This window comes from Peromyscus californicus, unplaced genomic scaffold (genome assembly GCF_007827085.1).
Source record: "Peromyscus californicus insignis strain IS unplaced genomic scaffold, ASM782708v3 Scaffold_17__1_contigs__length_78620276, whole genome shotgun sequence".
NCBI classification, from domain to species: Eukaryota; Metazoa; Chordata; class Mammalia; order Rodentia; family Cricetidae; genus Peromyscus; species Peromyscus californicus.
This window is the reverse complement of record NW_026294469.1, coordinates 68,754,981-68,773,572: the sequence shown is the minus strand read 5'-3', so window position 1 is coordinate 68,773,572 and position 18,592 is coordinate 68,754,981. Positions and strand designations below refer to the sequence as shown.

General features: G+C 49.4%; 1 protein-coding gene across 3 annotated transcripts in view; it reads right to left on the bottom strand.

Moving 5' to 3' along the window:
• Slc66a2 (solute carrier family 66 member 2) overlaps positions 1-18,592 on the bottom strand; it is a 36,807-nt gene that overhangs the window by 6,989 nt on the left and 11,226 nt on the right. For 2 of the 3 annotated variants that reach the window (XM_052742654.1, XM_052742655.1), the window contains exons 4-5: positions 13,685-13,738; positions 1,694-1,910 (exon numbers count right to left, since the gene is read on the bottom strand). In XM_052742654.1, the coding sequence (XP_052598614.1) occupies positions 1,694-1,910; positions 13,685-13,738 (271 nt within the window). The remainder of the gene's footprint in view (positions 1-1,693; positions 1,911-13,684; positions 13,739-18,592) is intronic. The other variant, XM_052742656.1, reaches the window with a different exon arrangement.

Here is an 18,592-nt window from a genome sequence, read left to right as displayed (position 1 = left end):
AGCTGGTTTGAAGTCTCATCTCAAGGTAGAATCCTCCTCGTTATGGTGCAATGGCCTGAGCAGGTCCTTAGAGGAAAGTAAGCAGCCTCTAGTTTCTATGTGTGTTTAAGTGTTTGTGTGTGTGCGCGCGTGTTTTAAACACAACGTTTTCAATCCATCACGAGAAGCACCCACACGCCATCAAATTTATTTGAAACTGCACTTCCCACAGCTTCAAGAGTCACAGTCCCCAGATCTGTGGCAGTCCATCCCTCCATCTGGAGAAGGTGAGGGCACAGTGGGAGCCGAGATATCCCCAACTAGGATTCCCGGTGGGCAATCCTATCATAGCATCAGCCCCTGCAGTAATGGGAGTGTGGCTGGCAAGTGCCTCTGTGCACGTGAGCGTCTAGGACCCTGCCCCTCGAAGACCCCAGCAGGGAGCCCTATGCCTTCAAACACTGACTCCTCCTCAGCTCCATGACACCTTCTCTAAAACGCCTCTGCCCCCAGCTGAAGATGGGTCACCCAACACTCAAGTTTTGGAACAACAGCAACAAAATTTAATGGCGTCCAGAAGTCACCCTGTGCCTTTCCTCCAGGCTCTGCATTAACATGGACTCAGAGCTGGAGCTCTACCTGTACATCCCCCAGGCCCAAACCAGAGCTTCAGGATCCTCGTGGCTCCAGCCCCACCAGATGTAGAGAGAAAACCATCCAGACCCAATTCAGGGCTCCAACCACCCTGCACTTGGGAAACTTGATCCACCGTGGTCACAACTGTCAGCCTACCTCTGCCCTGCCCACGTGTGTATCACGTTAGAGCTTAAGTGGCACCACCTCACTCACCCTGCACTGCACTTGTATCTGAACATACACACTCTATGCACACACACAAGCCTCAGACTCGCAATCCTGCGTCCAGTCAAAAGAACTTCAGAGAGCCGCTGAAACCTGGTATCTGGCATGACCGCAAACCTCCGCCCAGGCCACTGTGAGTCCCTCCCTTCCAGGATTCAGTTTTCTCCACGGAACAGGATGCTGTCATTCCACTGACATCAAAGTGCCACCGCTATGCACAAGGTCCCCCCTCCGAGAAAGGGGACCCCTGGGTATCTTGCACAAGAGGTGTGATGACCTTAGTGAGTAGTGGATATGGGGTGAGAAAGGGACAGCGTCTCAGTGTGAAGTTGAATGGCTTCCTCAAGGATGGTGCCAAATGACACACAGGGCTGTGTTCTTCCCTCCTCCTCACCAATGGACCTGTGTTCAGTAAATGCTACCTTCTTCGAGACTTTCCAATGGTCTATGGGGACTGTCCTGTACTAGACGGATGTCTCCAGACACTTCTTAGTATGATCCTGACAACAGCTTTATCCTCCTTCTCCAGACACTGTAGCTTTGGGAGGTCGTGGCAAGTCCCACTGTGAAAAAGCCATAGTTGGGGCACCTTTGGTAAGGTCACCTGCCCTGCCACATCCAGTTGTATAGGTACCATGCTCCTCAGTCCCTGGTCCTGCATAAAAGCTCTGCAGCTTCTGATGGGCCATGGCCTCCACAGAGGGTTTCTGCGTCCCTCCCCTGCCCCACCTAAACATATCCTCTCAGACAAGAGTCAAAGGCCCAGTGTGTTTAAGCAGCGTGACTTCATCCTACTGTCAGGGCCCCACGGCTCCAGTGAGCGCTGTGGGAACATCCTCAGGAACACCCCTACCTCATGCCCTCGGTGGAGCGGTGGCGGTAGTTCCGATACAGCTGTGGCACACCCAGCATGGCCTCGGTCAGCACAGCCAGGAAGCCCAGCGTCTCCACAAACAGAGCCGAGTCGATGGACAGGTAGGTGACATAGCCCGCCACACCCGTGAAGGCTAGGACACACTGCACATAGTCTGCAAAGCTGCTCCAGTGCCAGAAATGGTGAGGATCAAAGTCTGGGGGGGAGAGAGAGAGAGAGAGAGAGAGGTACCTCAGCTGGGCGAGCAAACCAAAGCTTATGGGGAGAGAAATACCAAGGCTCGGGCAGGTCAAGTCAGTGTGGGGAGTCGAACCATGGGACACGTCATGGTCATAAGTGAGGAGAGATGGACGGGTCAGAGCAATCCGAGGTTAGTGTGGAGAAACAATACCAACGGGTCAAGGCCAGTGGGAGGAGACTTGACCAGGACAAGCCCAGTGTGAGGAGACTCGAGCGGGTCAAAGTCAGTGTAGGAGATGTGGACAGCTCAAATCCAGTGTGAGAAGAGATGTGAGCAAGCCAAAGTCAGTGTGGGGAGGAGACACAAGCAGGCTGAGGTCAGTGTGGGGAGATGAGAGCATTCCAATAAAAGCAATTCTAGAGACTCTTGGTACCAATAGTAAGTCAGCATAAGGGATACTGAAGTCCCGTAACTTAATCCAATAGTTCCAGGAAGGAGCACAGTACATTGTACCAGAGCCTCTGGAATCCGAGTCCTGGGTTAGAACTACAGCTCTGCCGTCTGTAGCTCTGGTTTACCGTGTGTCTCCATCCACCCAGGTTAATGCACCCACCTCCCGGGACTGTTCTAAGGGTTAACACATTAGTCCTGAGTCTGGGGGTGCTCATAGAATCCAAAGGAGGGATTCAGTCCACACACAGCACCATTGCTACATACTTGGTTGCCACAACAATATCCCTTCTTGTTTGATGATTATTCACATGCAGTCACACCAGTGAACTAAATGACACTTCAGCAGATGAATGCTTGGCCCTGGGAGACAGTGGTAGCTACAGGGAAGCTTCAGATGAGAAGGGAAAGCCTGCCATAAGCAAGGATGTGGCACGGCTATGTCTGACCTGGTTCCTAGATCAGCAAGTCCAGGACAGGAACATCCAGCAGGTGTAGGTGGGCAGCCAAGAGATGCAGAGGTACTAAGTTCGGCTAGGCATGGCTGTTTTGATGGGATGGTGGGGTTTTTTTCTTTTCTATTTTTGTTATTGTTTTACTTTCGGTGCTGGGGAAGAATAAATCCTCACCCATTCTAGGCAAATGCTCTACCACTGAGCTAAACCCCAACCCACTGGATACACTCTGTCATAAGGAAAAGAGCTGGCGGATTACTGACCTGGTATCCCTGTTGGTAAATGACTTGGCCATGCAGACTCCAGCAAAGCTGCAGCCCTGGGGTTTTCAGAGACTCAGCCTGCCCTGCGTCAGCATTTCTGCATTCTGCATTCTGCATCTGCACCGTGCATGTGAATCTGCAGGTCACCATCTCCCTCTGCTACAGGAGAGATCGGCCTGTGCTGGCGTGGTACACACACTAAAGTGGGGGCTGGGGGTGGGGGGAGGAGTGGCTAACTTCCTCCCAATTACTCAGACTCAAACACGAAAAAAGCCTGTTTCTAATACTACCCAGGAAGCTCCTTTTTGGTTCTGGGGGTGGACCAAGACAAAAAGGAATAACCTGGAGAAACCCCAGAGGGCACGCACTGACCAGGTTACCTGCACCAAATGGCATTTTATGTGTGCCTCATACTAGGTAGCTTGGAGGTAATGTTGCCCTATACCCACCCCCCTTAGTAGGCTCAGAGACACAAAGGAGCCACCCTGTCCAAGGTTACAAGTCTCACTGAAGCCTGGACTCAGGAGAAACTCTACAATAAAGACCTTCTTTTCTGGATTTGGGGTCCCTGGGGTCCTCCTCTGCAGCCTCAGCAACAGGCATGTGACCCTAACAGCCTAGATATGTAACCAACACATCAATGGAAATTTGACTCAGGGCCTACTATAGGGCTAAAGCCATACAAGGGGAAATGGTAACGTCACCACACACCATCTACAGTAAGGCTCTCAAGTGTTGGTGGCCCATGGACTAGGCGTGGCTTTAGTTTATCTCCATTCTAGAGCCTTCTTGATGCCAGGCTAGCCTGGACTCATTCATAGCTCCAGTGCATCCTGATGATGACCTAAGGGGCAGCAGGCACTGACCCCTCAGATGACAAGCCCAATCCTGGAACGAACCTGCTCTGGGGCAGCAGGTGCAAGTGGAGCTGTCCTGAATGACGGGGCAGAGGTACAGGCTGCACTGCCTCCCCGTGTGTTCGAGCACCTTCAGGGAGAGCTAAACTGACCCTCAGAGGTAAACAGATTCCCAACAGAGCACCAGAAAGAAGCCATCGGCCCAGTGCAACATCACCACACGTGTTGTTGAACGGGTGTGTGTGGCTCAGTGGGAATTTTCCATCACACATGTGCCGTGTGGTGATCGGGGACCTGGAGGCCAGGGGTGGCCCTTCAAGAGCAGGTAGCAGGGGCAGCTGAGGGACAAGGGATGGTTCCTGGGACAGCTGGTTCCTGAGCGGCTGTGAGAAGACTTGGAAGTGACAGGAGAAGACAGACAGTAGAGAGGACACTTCAGCTTTCACAGCAAACACTGCTGAAGGCCCCAATGTCATGCTGAATCTATGATGTATAACAGGATGGACAACCCAATTTTTAAAATGGGCAAAAGGAAGAGACAGAAAGTGGCCAAGAATCACATGGAAGAAAACAGCATCCTCAAGGTATAAGGACAAGTCAAGTTCTCCGGGACCCGGTGGGCAGAGCCTGAATGCAGAGTTGCCCTAACCCTGCTGTGAGGCGGAAAGCCTCCAGGTCCACCACAGTGTTGAGAGCAGAAAAAAACTGAGTCCAGGCCAGGGTGCTTTTGGTGCTGTTGTTTTATCTTCAAGGGCCCACCTCTCGGGCAGTGGTAGATGCTACCTTGAGACCACCAACAAGGACAGCAAAGTTACACAAGGCAGCTTTGACATCTGTGGTTGACAATCCGTGGTCCTACGGCAGCCCGCCAGCACCCTCGTGTGGCTTGTCTGTGCCAATTCAGGCAAAGACTTCCTGCTCCCGTAGGAGCGGAGTAAGAACAAGACATACCCTCCAGAGAGCAGCAGTGTCGGGGCCCTGGCAGGCAGGGCCTGGGTTCTCTCAGCTCCCTGCCTAAAGTTCAAGCCAATGACAATCTGCCACTGAGAAGGCAGAGCGAACCCCAGACCCAGTGAGGAACAGGGTACAGGGCTCCCTACTTTGCATGTGACTTTGCATTTCTCAGGAATGACAGCTCCACTCCTAGCCAGCAGAGGTCAGGATCCTGCCAGGGCCAGCGGTAGCACTCACCTCTGAGAAGCTGCCTGAGAAAAAGCAGCTGATACTTGGCACTAACTAACATGAAGTAGAGCCCAGGAGACTGAGCTGTTCAGGGTGGTGAGCTGGGTAAGGACAGGCCACCCTGATGACAGCATGGCACCACATGGAACACCTCACAGCTCCACCTGGCAAGTGGGGCTGTGGTGTGTTTCTCTCCTGCTCCCTAAAGGACTCAGCCTGTGGCAGACCCAGGGCCACAGCCTCCAAGCTCCAAAAAGGTTTCTGGTGGCTGTCATGCTGTCCCGTATCCTCTGTGGCAGACACACAAGTCTGGACTGTGGGCTGGAGAGAGCAGGGGCCCAGCTGGCCACCCAGAACCCACACCCCAGTCTGTAAATCTGGGAGTGCTGAGAGGCATGTGTATCAGCTGCAGCTAACACTGACCACTCTTTTCCTGAGCCTCACTGACCAAAGCCACCTAATGAGGTCCCAGGGCAATTCTCACACAAAAATGAGCATCCCCATGGCCTGCCGTCATCACAGACCCCTGGGTCAACGATCCAGAACAGCTCCCACCGTCCTGGGAGACAGCAGCATCAAGGGAGATACCTTTAAACCAATCAGAAGAGACGGGAAATGCAGCACTCTGCCCCCAGCTGGGCAATTAAACAACTGGCCAGGGCTCTGCACAGGAGACCAGGAATCAGGCTCAGCAGCACAAGGACAGAACCAAGCCCCTTCCCCTTCATCATACAGACATGCTTGTTTTCAAACCCAAAGGTCCTTCTTAGACAGCTGTGGCAAAGCTGCTTCCGCCTTCCTCTCCAGGGTCCCACCAACACGCTAGACCACGCATCCCAACCAGGGATGGAGGAGCACATGTCTAACTCCAAAGGCTTAGTACAAAGAAGAGGAGGTCTGTCCAGCGTCTGTGTTGACTGAATACTGAAAGGATGTTTTGTAAAGTGAACATAAAGGGTAACTGGACCCTTGTCTTTTCACTTGTCTGGGAGATGGCGCCTTGGCCCAGGTGGTCTCAGACTCCTGCTCCTCCTGAGTAGTGGGGCTCCAGGTATGCCCTGCTGCACCTGGCGTTGCCATCTTCTCTGATGAACTACTGAGAACTCTGCACTTCTCTGTGTGGCTCACGCACTGGCTGCATTCTGTTTCCTCAGCAGCGCAGTCTGCCCCTCACTACCTCCTAGCTGCTAGCACCATCTGCCTGGATCACCTGAGAGTCTGAGACAGTTATCCTCCTCAGACTGCCTGCCCTGAGGGGCCCCAGGCCAGTCCCCCCAACCCCCAGCCTGGCTAGACCCTTGGTCAGAAAACCATCTCAGCCAGAGCATCCCAGGTCAGGACCAGAGCAAGGGCAGACAAACGGAAACCAGAGTCCAGCACGGGTTTACCAAAGTCAAGAGCAAAGCAGAGGTCTGCTCCTAGAGGTAAGACAATAAAGCACGAAGCAACTTATTTGGGCCCTTTTGTCTGAAGGACACTGAGGCCTGTTGACAGCAACATTCTGGGCAGTTGTGGGCGGACATCCTTGTGTTTGGAAACACTTAACCTCAAATGGCTCAAGGAAAAAAAAAATCACTGTGGTCCAAATTAAACTTGGTAATGTCCAAATAAATAAATAAATGACATAAAAATAGAAAGCTCCCAAGCCTAGCCAGCCTGGTATAGATTCCTGCACAGCCTTCCTTACTGCAGCTAATGCTCACAGGAACTCAGACTGAGGGCACGGAGCCTCCTCACCTGGAGCTCAGATGACAAGAGCCACATGACCCACGCCCTCCACAGGCCAACACCAGCTTGCACTCTGCCTGAATTCAGGGCAGATACATGAATAGATTTTTACAATAACAGCAAGACCTCTTGCAACAGCTGAAATGGCCCTCCTGGCCTTCCAGACCAGACTGGTGGCCCGGACCCGCCCCAGCACTGCCCTCGCCCACAACAGACAAGGGACAGGCGAGGATGGCTCAGAGACCCAGAATCAATGTTCTGGGAATGGAGCCCTAGCCCTCCAAGGAAGCTGGGCAGCAGGGCTGGGGGTGTGCCTTGCTCAATTCCCCACTCCTGGTTTCCAGACAGGGTCCCCTGGGAAACTAACTGGGAGCACCCACTGCTTGACCAGAATAAAACAAGCAGCTACCGAGGTCAGCATCCCAATGCACTTTGAAGTCGCGAAAATAAGGCTGTCATGGTCCTGCCGCTGGTGGGGTTACCACATCACTGTGGCTACAGAGACTCCAGAGTCGGGGAAGCTGGAGTCAGTGGTGCCCGTTATGGACAGACTGTTGGTGCTCTTGACTCAGTCACTTCAGAAGTCCCTTCTGACTCTGTCCTTACCAACATACCAACAGAGGGCTGGAACACTCAACTCCAAGTTTTTCCCTCAATGGCACTGACAGGTAATGCTGAAGCGTGTAGGGTCAGGCAGTACGCAATGTCCTTCCTTAGCAGGATTCCCTTCAATGCAGAGATGAGCCAGGAGAGAGGGTTCAGTGACCCACACCTGTCATGTCACCCTGGTGACACTCTTCATGTCTCCATTACTGCAGCTGACGAAAGCAGCCTCTGCTCCGAACAGTTCCATACGAGCTCATTACGGCACAGCTCACAAACAGCTGAAAGGGCCCAGCAAGGCTCTGGCCCAGGGAGCACCAGAACAAGCAGCTCTACCACCCCAAATGGTGCCTTCACTTCCAAGACGTTTTCAGGTTCCTGCTTTACAGCAGCCTTATGAACAACACTGAGCTCTGTCCCAACAGTAAGCCACCACGGAACACTCAATCCCGAGTTTATTCCTCGATGACATTGACAGATAACAGCACCAAGGCCTGTGGTCAGCCTGTAGGAAACGCCCTCCCTAATTCTAGCCCCAGGGTTTCAAGTTAAACAGAACAGTCAGGTAAGAAGGCTGTAGAAAACCGTACCAGAAAGCTCCTGAGCTGGTAGAGACAGAAGTCTATGCAGTCAGCATTGGTCAGCTGCAGTCAGCAGCCCCTCCCCTGTTCAGCTCCTCTGCTCCGGGCTCCCTGCCCAGCCAGCACAGTCAGGGCAGGAGTTCCACACAGATGTGAGACTGAGAATACTGGTGCCACCACCACAGCATACACAGGGTGGGGACTCCATACAGGAGGAGAGGGCTGAGAAGACCAGAGGTCACCCAGGGCCTGTCCTCAAAGGAAGCTGTTGCCCTGAGAGGTTCACTACTGTTCTTGCCACCGGCTCTGGGGCAGCATCTGAGGTTCTGTCCTGGGGACAGCTATGAGAGCAGGGAGTTCAAGGCCCTCCCTAAGGGACAGAGACTCAGAACAGAGCATAGGCTTGGGCTCGAGAGCATGCTGTCAAGAGTGAAGGCCTGGGTCCTGAATGATGAAGAGGAGGTTGAGCCAGGAATGGTCGGACACTTGTCATTTTTATACTTGGGAACTAAGACGGGTAGACGGGTGACTACCAGGCTGGCCTGGGCTACATTGGGCTACCTAACCAGAACTGGTCTTGAAGGAGAGGGGAAGCAATGAGGAAGCAGCAGCAGCTAGTGGCTCCATGGCCAGATGGGGGGGAAAAGAAGCAGGCAGCTAAGAGATCTCCAGAAAGCGGAGCAACTTTCAGACTGGTCTTAATGACGACCCCCCCCCAGTGCCTACTGTGATGTAGCATCACCCAGAGTATTAGCACGACAATAGAGCCATCGTTGGAGGCAGTGGAGGCCAAGTGGGGTACCAATGAGGGCAGAGCATTCAGGAGCTCCACGTTGACCAGGGAGAAGCACAGAGCCAATATCCTCAGGCAGACAGGAGGGTGGAGAGGACTCAGACTGCCCCATCTAACCAAACCAGGACACAAGCAAATAAGATACCCTCCCCAGGCATGAGATTAGTGCCCGTGGCTGTCACAATATTAACTCTAAATGTCCAGGATGCAAACAAACAGGGAAATGTAGTCCCTACATGGAAGGGAAACAGCAAAAAAAGAGAAACATTATTTGCAGAGACATTAGACTAAGAAGGAAAACAACAACAACTTCAGAACAGTATTGTAAACATATGGAGAACCAAGGGAAACCAAAGAATAGATAGAAAGAACTAACAGAGGTACAGGATATCATCTCACCCAATGGAAGGGCATTCCTAAATCACTGAGAGCCAGGAGAATCTGGAGCCGTGCTGTCTGGAATAAGATTCATTATCTGGGCTCAACAAGAACCCTGAGCTAAAAGAAGTGTCAGTGAACTTCAATACATTCCATGGACATTATGCTGCCTGAGGAAGAAAAATATCAGTGCCTCTGAGAAACACAGACAGTACCAAGTGCAGCAGCACAGGACACTGAGCATCCTGAAGAGGAGGAGAGAGAAGAGGGGACAGGAAAAGGACTCAGAGACCATGACCACAGAATCCAAACAGATCTGCCAACCCAAGAAGCCCCACTACCTCCAAGTACAAAACACAGATCTCAGCACCTCACCAACTCTGGCTGAATGTCAGAGACAAAGACAAAATCTTGAAAGGAGCAGGAGGAAAATGATGTCACTTACAGGGGACCCCAGTAAATGAGCCACTCACTGACTTCTCACCAGACACAATGGAGTTCAGAAGGCAGAGGGATGGCAGGCGTTCAAGGTGCTGAAAAGAAAAACCACCATCAGCCAGGAGTCAGCGCCCACGCCCGGAGAAAGCTCTTTACTTAAGGAGAAAACCAGGTCCCCGGATAAACAAGAGCTGGGGACACTGTTGCTTTCCACGCGGAAATCAAGTGACAGCAGAGGTCATGTGAACACACAGGACAAAAATGGAATGTGTACATAAAGGAGATTATGCAGGTTTGCTCCAAAAAGATACAAGTGAGTGGTTCCCACCTGTGACTCCAGCTCTGGGGGTGGGACTGGAGGCTGAGGACCACCTGTGACTCCAGGACCACCTGTGACTCCAGCACTGGGGTGGGGCGGGAGGCTGAGGACCACCTGTGACTCCAGGACCACCTGTGACTCCAGGACCACCTGTGACTCCAGCACTGGGGTGGGGCGGGAGGCTGAGGACCACCTGTGACTCCAGCACTGGGGTGGGGCGGGAGGCTGAGGACCACCTGGACTGCATTGGAAAATCCATTTCAAGAAAAAACACTCCTTCCACACACAAAAAGAAAATTAAACAAAACTACAAGAATACAAGTACACACTTACACACCTTTCTTGTCTTAACTGGCTTACAAAGGAACTGCAGAAGACCTCTATCTGGGGTGTCTTAACACGCCTTCCATGATAGAGTCTCCCAATCAGCACAGGAGAGCAGTGCCCGAGGTGGTAACTCAGACCCACAGATGGAAAAGAGAGTAGCCAAAATATGTAAGCAGCCCGACAGAGTAACTAGCTTCTCCTCTCCTCTGTCCCCTCATCTTAGTAGGAAGGAGTACAATCTATACAGAGTAACAGTCACAAGACACATAGTTACAATTGTAACACCCATAAACAAAATGCAAATGTAGTCCTCACACACCAGAAGAGGGAGGGCGGAACTACACCAGACTTCCTAGTTCTCATCAAACTGAAGTTAATACAAATTTAAAGGAGTCTGATAAGTTAAAATCTGTAGTGTAAATCTCAGAGAAACTTTAAAAAAAAACTATCAATACATAGTTTAAAATTACTAAAGGATTTAAATACCACACTATTAAAATAGTCACTTAATATAAAAAAAAAGTCTTATAGAGTTAAAAGAACAGGGACACACAAAAAAGACAAGAAGAATGACATATTAAAACATTAATCAAACATGAATCAGATAATACAGCAGAAATCATTTTGATTTTTAGCATTACATTTATCTGTATGAGTGCAATGGTGTGCACGTGAGGGTCAGAGGTCACTATGTGAGAGTTGGTTCTTTCCTTCCACCACATGGGTCTGAGGATCCATCTCAGGTCTCCAGGCTCAACAGCAGCCATCTAATACCAACCTAACCATCTCACTGGCCCTGTAATTTTTTTTATCTTGTTTTGAGACAAGATCGTGCTATGTAACCCAGGATGGCCCTGAACTTGCCATCTGCTTGCTGTTAAAATCATTACCTCAGGTGATCCACAGAGGCTCTGCTAACATTAGAATAAGCTTTAAGCCAGAACTGTGAGGTGGGCCAGCCACTCAGCTACTCGGGAAGCTGAAGCAAAGGGTCAAACCTTCCAGGTCTGCTTAGAGTGCAGAGTCAGTCCAGCCTAGGCAACTCAAAGAAAAAGAAAAAAGAAGGCTGAGGAGGGAACTTGGCGGAAGTGCCCACCCATGAGGCCCTGGGTTCAATACTGAGCAGGAAGGATGGCTTTAAAACAAAACAAAATGTCATCGGAGACATTTCATAATGACAAAAAGAAAGGGTCAGTCTAGCAGAACAGCACAGCTGCATATGGACCCAACAATTATTCTAAAATCAAGGAAGCAACAGCTGTCAGAAATGAAAGATAATTAACAAATACTTGGAAATGTCAATGCCAACCTTCAAAATGGATACAATTGGGCAGATTAACTAATGAGGAAAGAGAAGACCACAGCATTCCTGTAAACCATGACCCAGCAGGCACCCACCTCCCCTCCACAGTGAAACACTCTCTCCTACCAGCAAGGATCACCTCCCAGAGAGAGCACACCACAGGAGGGGCCCAGAACGAGCTCCACCTCAGAATATTTGAATGCATTCTCCACAGTTACAGCAGATGTTACTGGAAACCAGCCAAGAGATGTGAGGGATTCACAAACGTGAAGGTTGCTATGTATTCTTAAATAGTAAATGGACTGAAGAAATTTTGAAGAAAATGAGAAAACACTATAAGACAGAAAAAAGCACAACAGACCAATACACACAGGAGGCCAGTCCACCATTGCAGAGTGACTTTATGGCTGTAAACACAGATATTCCAAAGTACAGTAGGAAAAAAGCTAAAATCAATAATCCCCCATGTTAAGAAATCACAAGAAAGTGCTAACTATGGCCAAAAGCAGGCAGAAAACCAAACAACCAAAGTGGGGCAGTAAAAGTGGAATTCAGTAAACTAGATAAAGAAAACCAAAAGTTGGTTCTTTGAAAAGATCAATAAAGTTGACACACTTGTAAGTAGAGTAACAAAAACAAAGGATGGAGACAGGATTCAGATCACCAGAGCTGGAATAAAAGAAGGACCAGGACCAAGTGCTCAGGTAAGTAAAAAGGGTTACAGAAGAACAAGAAAAATGTCTGCCCTCACCCGGCAGTGGTGGCGCAGGCCTTTAATCCCAGCACTCGGGAGGCAGAGGCAGGTGGATCTCTGTGAGTTCGAGGACAGCCTGGTCTACAGAGTGAGTTCCAGGACAGTCAGGGCTACACAGAGAAATCCTTTCTCAGAAAAGAAAAAAAAAAAGATAAGAAAAAAAAATGATATGCCCACAGCTGTTGAGACAAATCTGAAACTAAACCATAGTACAGATGAACCAAGATGGGTGAAGAAAGCCACAGAAAATCTAGAGGACTCAGAAGGTGGGGCTGACACTGTTAGAAGTCCAGGTCTATCCAGCCTTACCAAGTAACTGTACCAAAATTTTAAAGAGGAATTGGCTCAACCCTTCACAAACACCTAAGAACTTACTTCATTAGCCAGTATTCAGAACAATGCGGGCCTCTATTTAGGATATATCAAAACCAAAGCCATGGCCAGCATAAAAGGACTCCAGACCAAAACTTTTTGTGAATATGGACTTAAAAAAACCTTCACTATAATATTGACCATGGCATCCAGCAGTTAAAAGGTAACCAGACACTATCATCAAATGGAACTTAGCTCAACACGTGAAGGTCAATCACCGTAAAAATGGAACGAAAGGCAGAACTCACGCAATCATCATCTCCACAGACACAGCACACGGCCCAGCCAGCGCCATCCACTGCTGCAACACAAACCGCCCCCCTTCAGCTCACAATAGCAAGGGGCTCCCTTCAGCCATTACAGGCAACTTCAAAAAGACAGAGTGACACTCAATGAGGAAAGACAGAAGTCCTCAAGGGAACCAAGAGTGGAACACACACACACACACATCTTCTCTCGTCTCCAGCCAGCCAGGGTGATCTGGGAAGACCGGAAAGGAAGCAAACTGCTGTCCTTCCTTGCAGGGGATGTGACCTTTCAGGTGGACAGTCTCAAGCAGTCAGGAAGTGGTGCAGAGCCGACAGGTCAGTGAGGCCGCAGCACCGATCGCCAGGTCGAAGCCGGCACTACCTCTACAGAGCAGCAATGAACAATTCAAGAGCAAATGGGGATAATAATTCCATTGGCACGCCATCAAGAAGAATTAGCTCGGAATGAGTTTAAAGCTCGTCATCTTGCATTTTCTGCATCCATTCTTCTTTCCTTTTGGTCCTCCCTTCCCTTTAAATTGGCAGGTTCTAAAACATTCCAGGCTGAGAGCAGCAGAGCTGTGGGCTAAAAGAGTACCATGCCGTGAACAGGCCATGCTTGGTGAAGCAACTGTGAGGTCACGGGTAAGTGCAGATGGAAGCCGACAGAGAAAGGGGCAGGCAGGCTGCAGGGGTGAGATGGAGCCAGTGTCTCAGTAGTACCTCAGTAGTACGTACCCAGGTAGGGCCGCCTGGGGGGGGCTTTGAGTTCTTCGTCCTTACTGTCTGTAGCTACATTTAAAGAGAGAAACAAAACAAGAAGAAAGGAGACAAAAACAGACTTTTTAACACTGGTAAGTGGGCATTTCCTGGCATTGTTTGCATTTCTGAAAACAAACAAACAAACAAACAAAACAGCAAAGACATCAGAGCAGAAGATTTTTGTTTGCTTTCAAATATCCACTTTCTGAACTATCCTCCAATCTACCCTCTTCTGATAAAATCCTCAGACAGTGTGCATGGGTGGGTGGGGAGGGGCGGGCTGCGGGGGAATCCCCACCAAAATCTAAGCCAGCAAGTTCTCACTTCGCTTCTACAGTCAAGGGACATTAACTACCGTGTTGTGACAGGCCCCAATTCTCATGTCGCTAGAAGCTCAGGCAGCCTGGGATTGAGGACAGTTAATCCGGGGCTGAAATGCTCTTCCAGGCCACGTGGTATGACTATTTCAGAGCACATCCAGCAGTAGGTCCACCGCCAAAGGGCAGCCAGTTTAACAGTGAATGTGGCAGGCATGGTGCAGAGACATCATGACAGAGAGACTCAGCCTGCCTGGGCAGACATCTCACCTAGAACAGGCAGGACATCGGGAACCATCAACAGTTATGCTTTAACTTCCTGCTGGCACCGCACCAGGTCAACAGCCCAGGGCCCTCCCTGCCAGGGCACCTCGGGGCAGCTGGTAGACTCTGACTTTTGGGTATAATCTGCTGAAACAGAGGTGAGGTCACCGGCTGTGTTCCTGTCAGCACACTGTGGAAGTAAACAACTGGAAGCTAACGGAAGATGACCTCTTCCCTGTGAGAGGCTGCAAAGGAGGAACCGGGACCTGTCACCAGATCTGTGGTTAGCAGACCACAAGCACCACGCGAAGTGTAACCTCCTGACACCCAGCTATGATTCAAGACAATTTTACCGGTGCCTCTTTAATAAGATCAAGACCCACAACATAGAACGAGAGAAAGAGAACATGTTGGAACATTCAGGCACAAAGTCTGGGCAGAGCAAAGGCCCGATGGTGGCCCAGGACAGAGAAGTGCAGGACATGTAATGTCCCTAGGCACCTGAAGCTCCTTTGGTCTCCTGTTTTCACAGCCAAACAGGCTTTGAGTTGGAAATTGCTGTTTATAGGGCAGACAGGAGAAAGTCCCAAGCTGAGAAAAGAATGAGGCATTTGTAGCCATCACACATCTCTACAGATTTGTTCCATTCTCCACAGGCACTGGGGATCGGATCCCCAGAAATGGCTGGATGCTCATCAGGAAGTATAACTTGTGTCTTACCCTTGAGTGAGTGAGTGAGTGAGTGAGTGAGTGAGTGTGTGTGTGTGTGTGTGTGTGTGCATCCTTTCCAATCCTCAGATGCTATGTGCTTCCAAGACCAGATTGCACACACAGCCCAGATTCTTCTTTCCCGGCTTCAGTTTTAGGGTAACCTGAAGATGAGGCCCAGGGCTCATGTGGGGGGGGGGGTCTTAAGAAGCAAGTACTCAGCTGACATAGGTGTGCTCCATTTCCCAAGACTCAGGAAGGCAGGTCTGCATAGCAGGACCACCACGTGCATGTGGCCAATGGCTGCAGGTGGGATGGATGGACAGGGCAGCTCAGGCGATAGAACCAAGGTGAGCCAAGCTTAGAGCTGGGGTGGATGCAGGTTCAACACAGAAGTTCCTACTGTGACTCTCAGCAGCAGCAGAGAAGCCCTTGAAAAGGCAACCCTCTCACACAACACTCACTAAAAATTTACCTTGTAAGGTTTACAGCTCAGTGGCTCTTGCACACCCACAGACATGGGCAATAACCATGACCACCAATTTAGAACATTTTCGTCACAATGAAAGAAACCTTGGCCCATAAATAGGCACTACCCATCCACCCTAGAAAGCCCCAACCTAGAGTTCTGAGCACCAAGAGTTGACACAGACAAATTCAACTCTCTGACTCTGAGGCACGATTTTGTCAAATAACTACTAAGAGAAGTTTAAAATGAAAAATACACTATAGAACAAAATTTAAATAAAAAAACCAGAATAAATTAGAAACAAAATCACTCAAATGGATACACATATCCAGCTGGTGGAGCATCTGGTTAGAGGCACCGCTCATAGTGACTCTGAGGCTCATCTCTGCCAGAACGGGGCCTAAGATCACTCAACCCTGAGTGGGTAACCCTCCAACCCACCCACTGTTCCAGCAACCACATTGCTGACATCATTATCCCCCCTTATAAGAACAGTATGGGCTATGGCCCACATCCCATAATACTCTGGGTTCCTGAGAAACACAGTTGGGACACAGGTGGTGGAAGAGCAGAGCCATGTTTGAAGCTCAGCTGGTCTTGCCACAAGGGCTCAGCAGGAAGAATCCATGCAGTAACGAGGGGCTCCCTCTCCAAAAACACCTCCCACCTCGACCCACTGAAAAAAACAGATGACAACCGTGGCCTGCGCCAGCAATATCTGATACTAGAGCTCGGCTAGGACATGATCCGAGGTAGTCCAGAGAGGAGATAATGCACAGCATCCTGCAGAGATGGAGCAAGGGTCCAAAGACGCAGTGCTTCCAGCCAAGCACCCACAACTGGCCAGAACAAGGGGGCACCAGCAAGTATAATAACAACAGCCAAGCAGAACACATCACGTGCCACCAGCCAGGTCTGAAGTCATACTTCAGCATGGTGTAAAAGCATCATTGCAGCTTCTAGGAAGTCAATTGCAAAAACTGATGGAGACCTCCATCTCCTCCACAAATCGGCCCTGGCAGCTCAGTGAGGGGACACAGAGCCTCTGCCCAGAGGTGCTCTAGCTGAACAAACACTGTGCAGCCCTCAAGGATAAAAGATCTCCTCAGGGGCCAAGAACCCTAACAAGAGTGTGTCCTGAAAACCCTGAAAGCCATCCTGGGGCCAATCAACCTCTGGATCCAGTTACCTTTAAAATGCTTTTCCAGGGCCAAAAGGACAGAGAGGCATCCACTGCTGTGGATATCTACGGAAGCATGCACCACAGGGCCTCCTGGAGACCCTCGGAAGTCTGCAGCTCTGGCCGGCTGTTGCTGCAGAATGTCGGAGAGCCACATGGAGGTGGATACCAAGAGATAACCCACAGTTCATGGTGGACAGTGCAGGGAGAAAGGGGGCTGGGAAGGGCTTCTAGACCAGGAGTGATTAATGTTAACAAAAGAGAAAGAGTTGGCCCAACTACTGAGGAAAAAAGACCACCAGCCCTCACAGGATACCTGTGCTCAGACCCTGACTCATAGCCACATAGCCAAAAGTCAGAACAAACGACCAATTAATTATATGGAATTGTGCACTTGTACGGATGGCATGGGTATTTTGACTGTTTCCTATACCAACTTCTAGATCAACAGTTTTCAACCTTCCTAATGTGGAGACCCTTTAATACAGTTTCTCATGTTGTGGAGACCCCCCCCCACACACACACACATACACACAATCATAAAATTATTTCGTTGCTACTTCATAACTATAACTTTACTACTGTTATGAAACGCAATGTAATTATCTGTGTTTTCCGATGGTCTCAGGCAACTTCTGTGAAAGGGTCGTTGTTCAACTCACTCTGAGGGGGATCTTGACCCACAGGTTGAGAACCAGTGTTTTGAGATCCATTTGAATCACTTACAAACGAGCCGATGTCTGGGGTTTGCCTCAAAACATGCTAGACTGAGCTGGGATGCTGCTTAATGGCAGAGCACCTGTGTAGCATGAGCATACGTGGGTCCTAACCCTAGTAGGGATCAGGGTGGGGTCAAGGTATGGGCTCAAATGTGGGGTTAGGGTGGGTTCCCAGTGTGGGCTTAATCACAAGTGGGCTCCCTTAGACTGACTCCCCACTTCATAAATGTTAGTGATTTCACATATTAAAAACTGAAAACCAAAACAAACCCAGAACCTCCAGGGCAGGCCCACTCTTCACAGGCTGCAGAGGCACAGTGGACATCCCTGGCAAGAAGACGTCACACTGTCCCGTGGGGCCACCCTGTCCCTGCCTCCCCCAGATTCGGTACTTACGAGTCCCTCATTCTAAGCGAACAGAGGGAGGTTGGAAAAAAATCTCATGGAATGTGTGGAATTTTTAAGTTTGATTCCAATTTTGGAAATTAAACAAAATCTGTGATAAGCCACTGAGTGTAAAAAAGACTTGGAAAAAGTATCAAAATGTTCAAAATAGTCACAGGGGTCAATTTTACCTTACTTTCTTCTTTCTGTCTTCCTCCAAATCTACTGTGAGCCTACACTCTGCGTGTTCTTTATAGCAAGACAACACATCATGTATTTGATGTTTTAGATCACTTTTTTAAATGTTTTGATAAAGGAGTCTCATGGTGTAGCCCTGTGGTTGGTCTGTAATTTGCTATGTAGACCAGGCTGACCTTGAACTCAGAGACTTACCTGAGTTAGCCTCCCAAGTGCTGGGACTAAAGGCGTGTTAAAGGCACAGGCCTTCATGTCCAGCTTTTTTTTTTATTTTTATTGTTGTTTTTAATCAACTGGCAAATTGAATTAATGACCTTCAAAATAAAAAGTGTATAATATTAAAGCAACTGGAACATTTTTAAGCTTTTTTTTTTTAACAAGAACATTAAGTCACAACGTTGCCTCCCAAGGAAGGCATGGGTAAAGACATTTTTAAATAGTTGTAACTCAATGTTATCACTAAAAATAAATAAATATATAAAACCTTAAATTTTTTTCCAATTGTCCTAATATTATAGAGACTTTTCATTTTGAAGACAGAGACAAGAGGATCTCTCTGAGTTCAAGACCAACCTGGTCTACCATAGTGAGTTCCAGAGCAGCCAGGACTACATAGAGAGACCCTGTCTCGATGTACAAATGTCT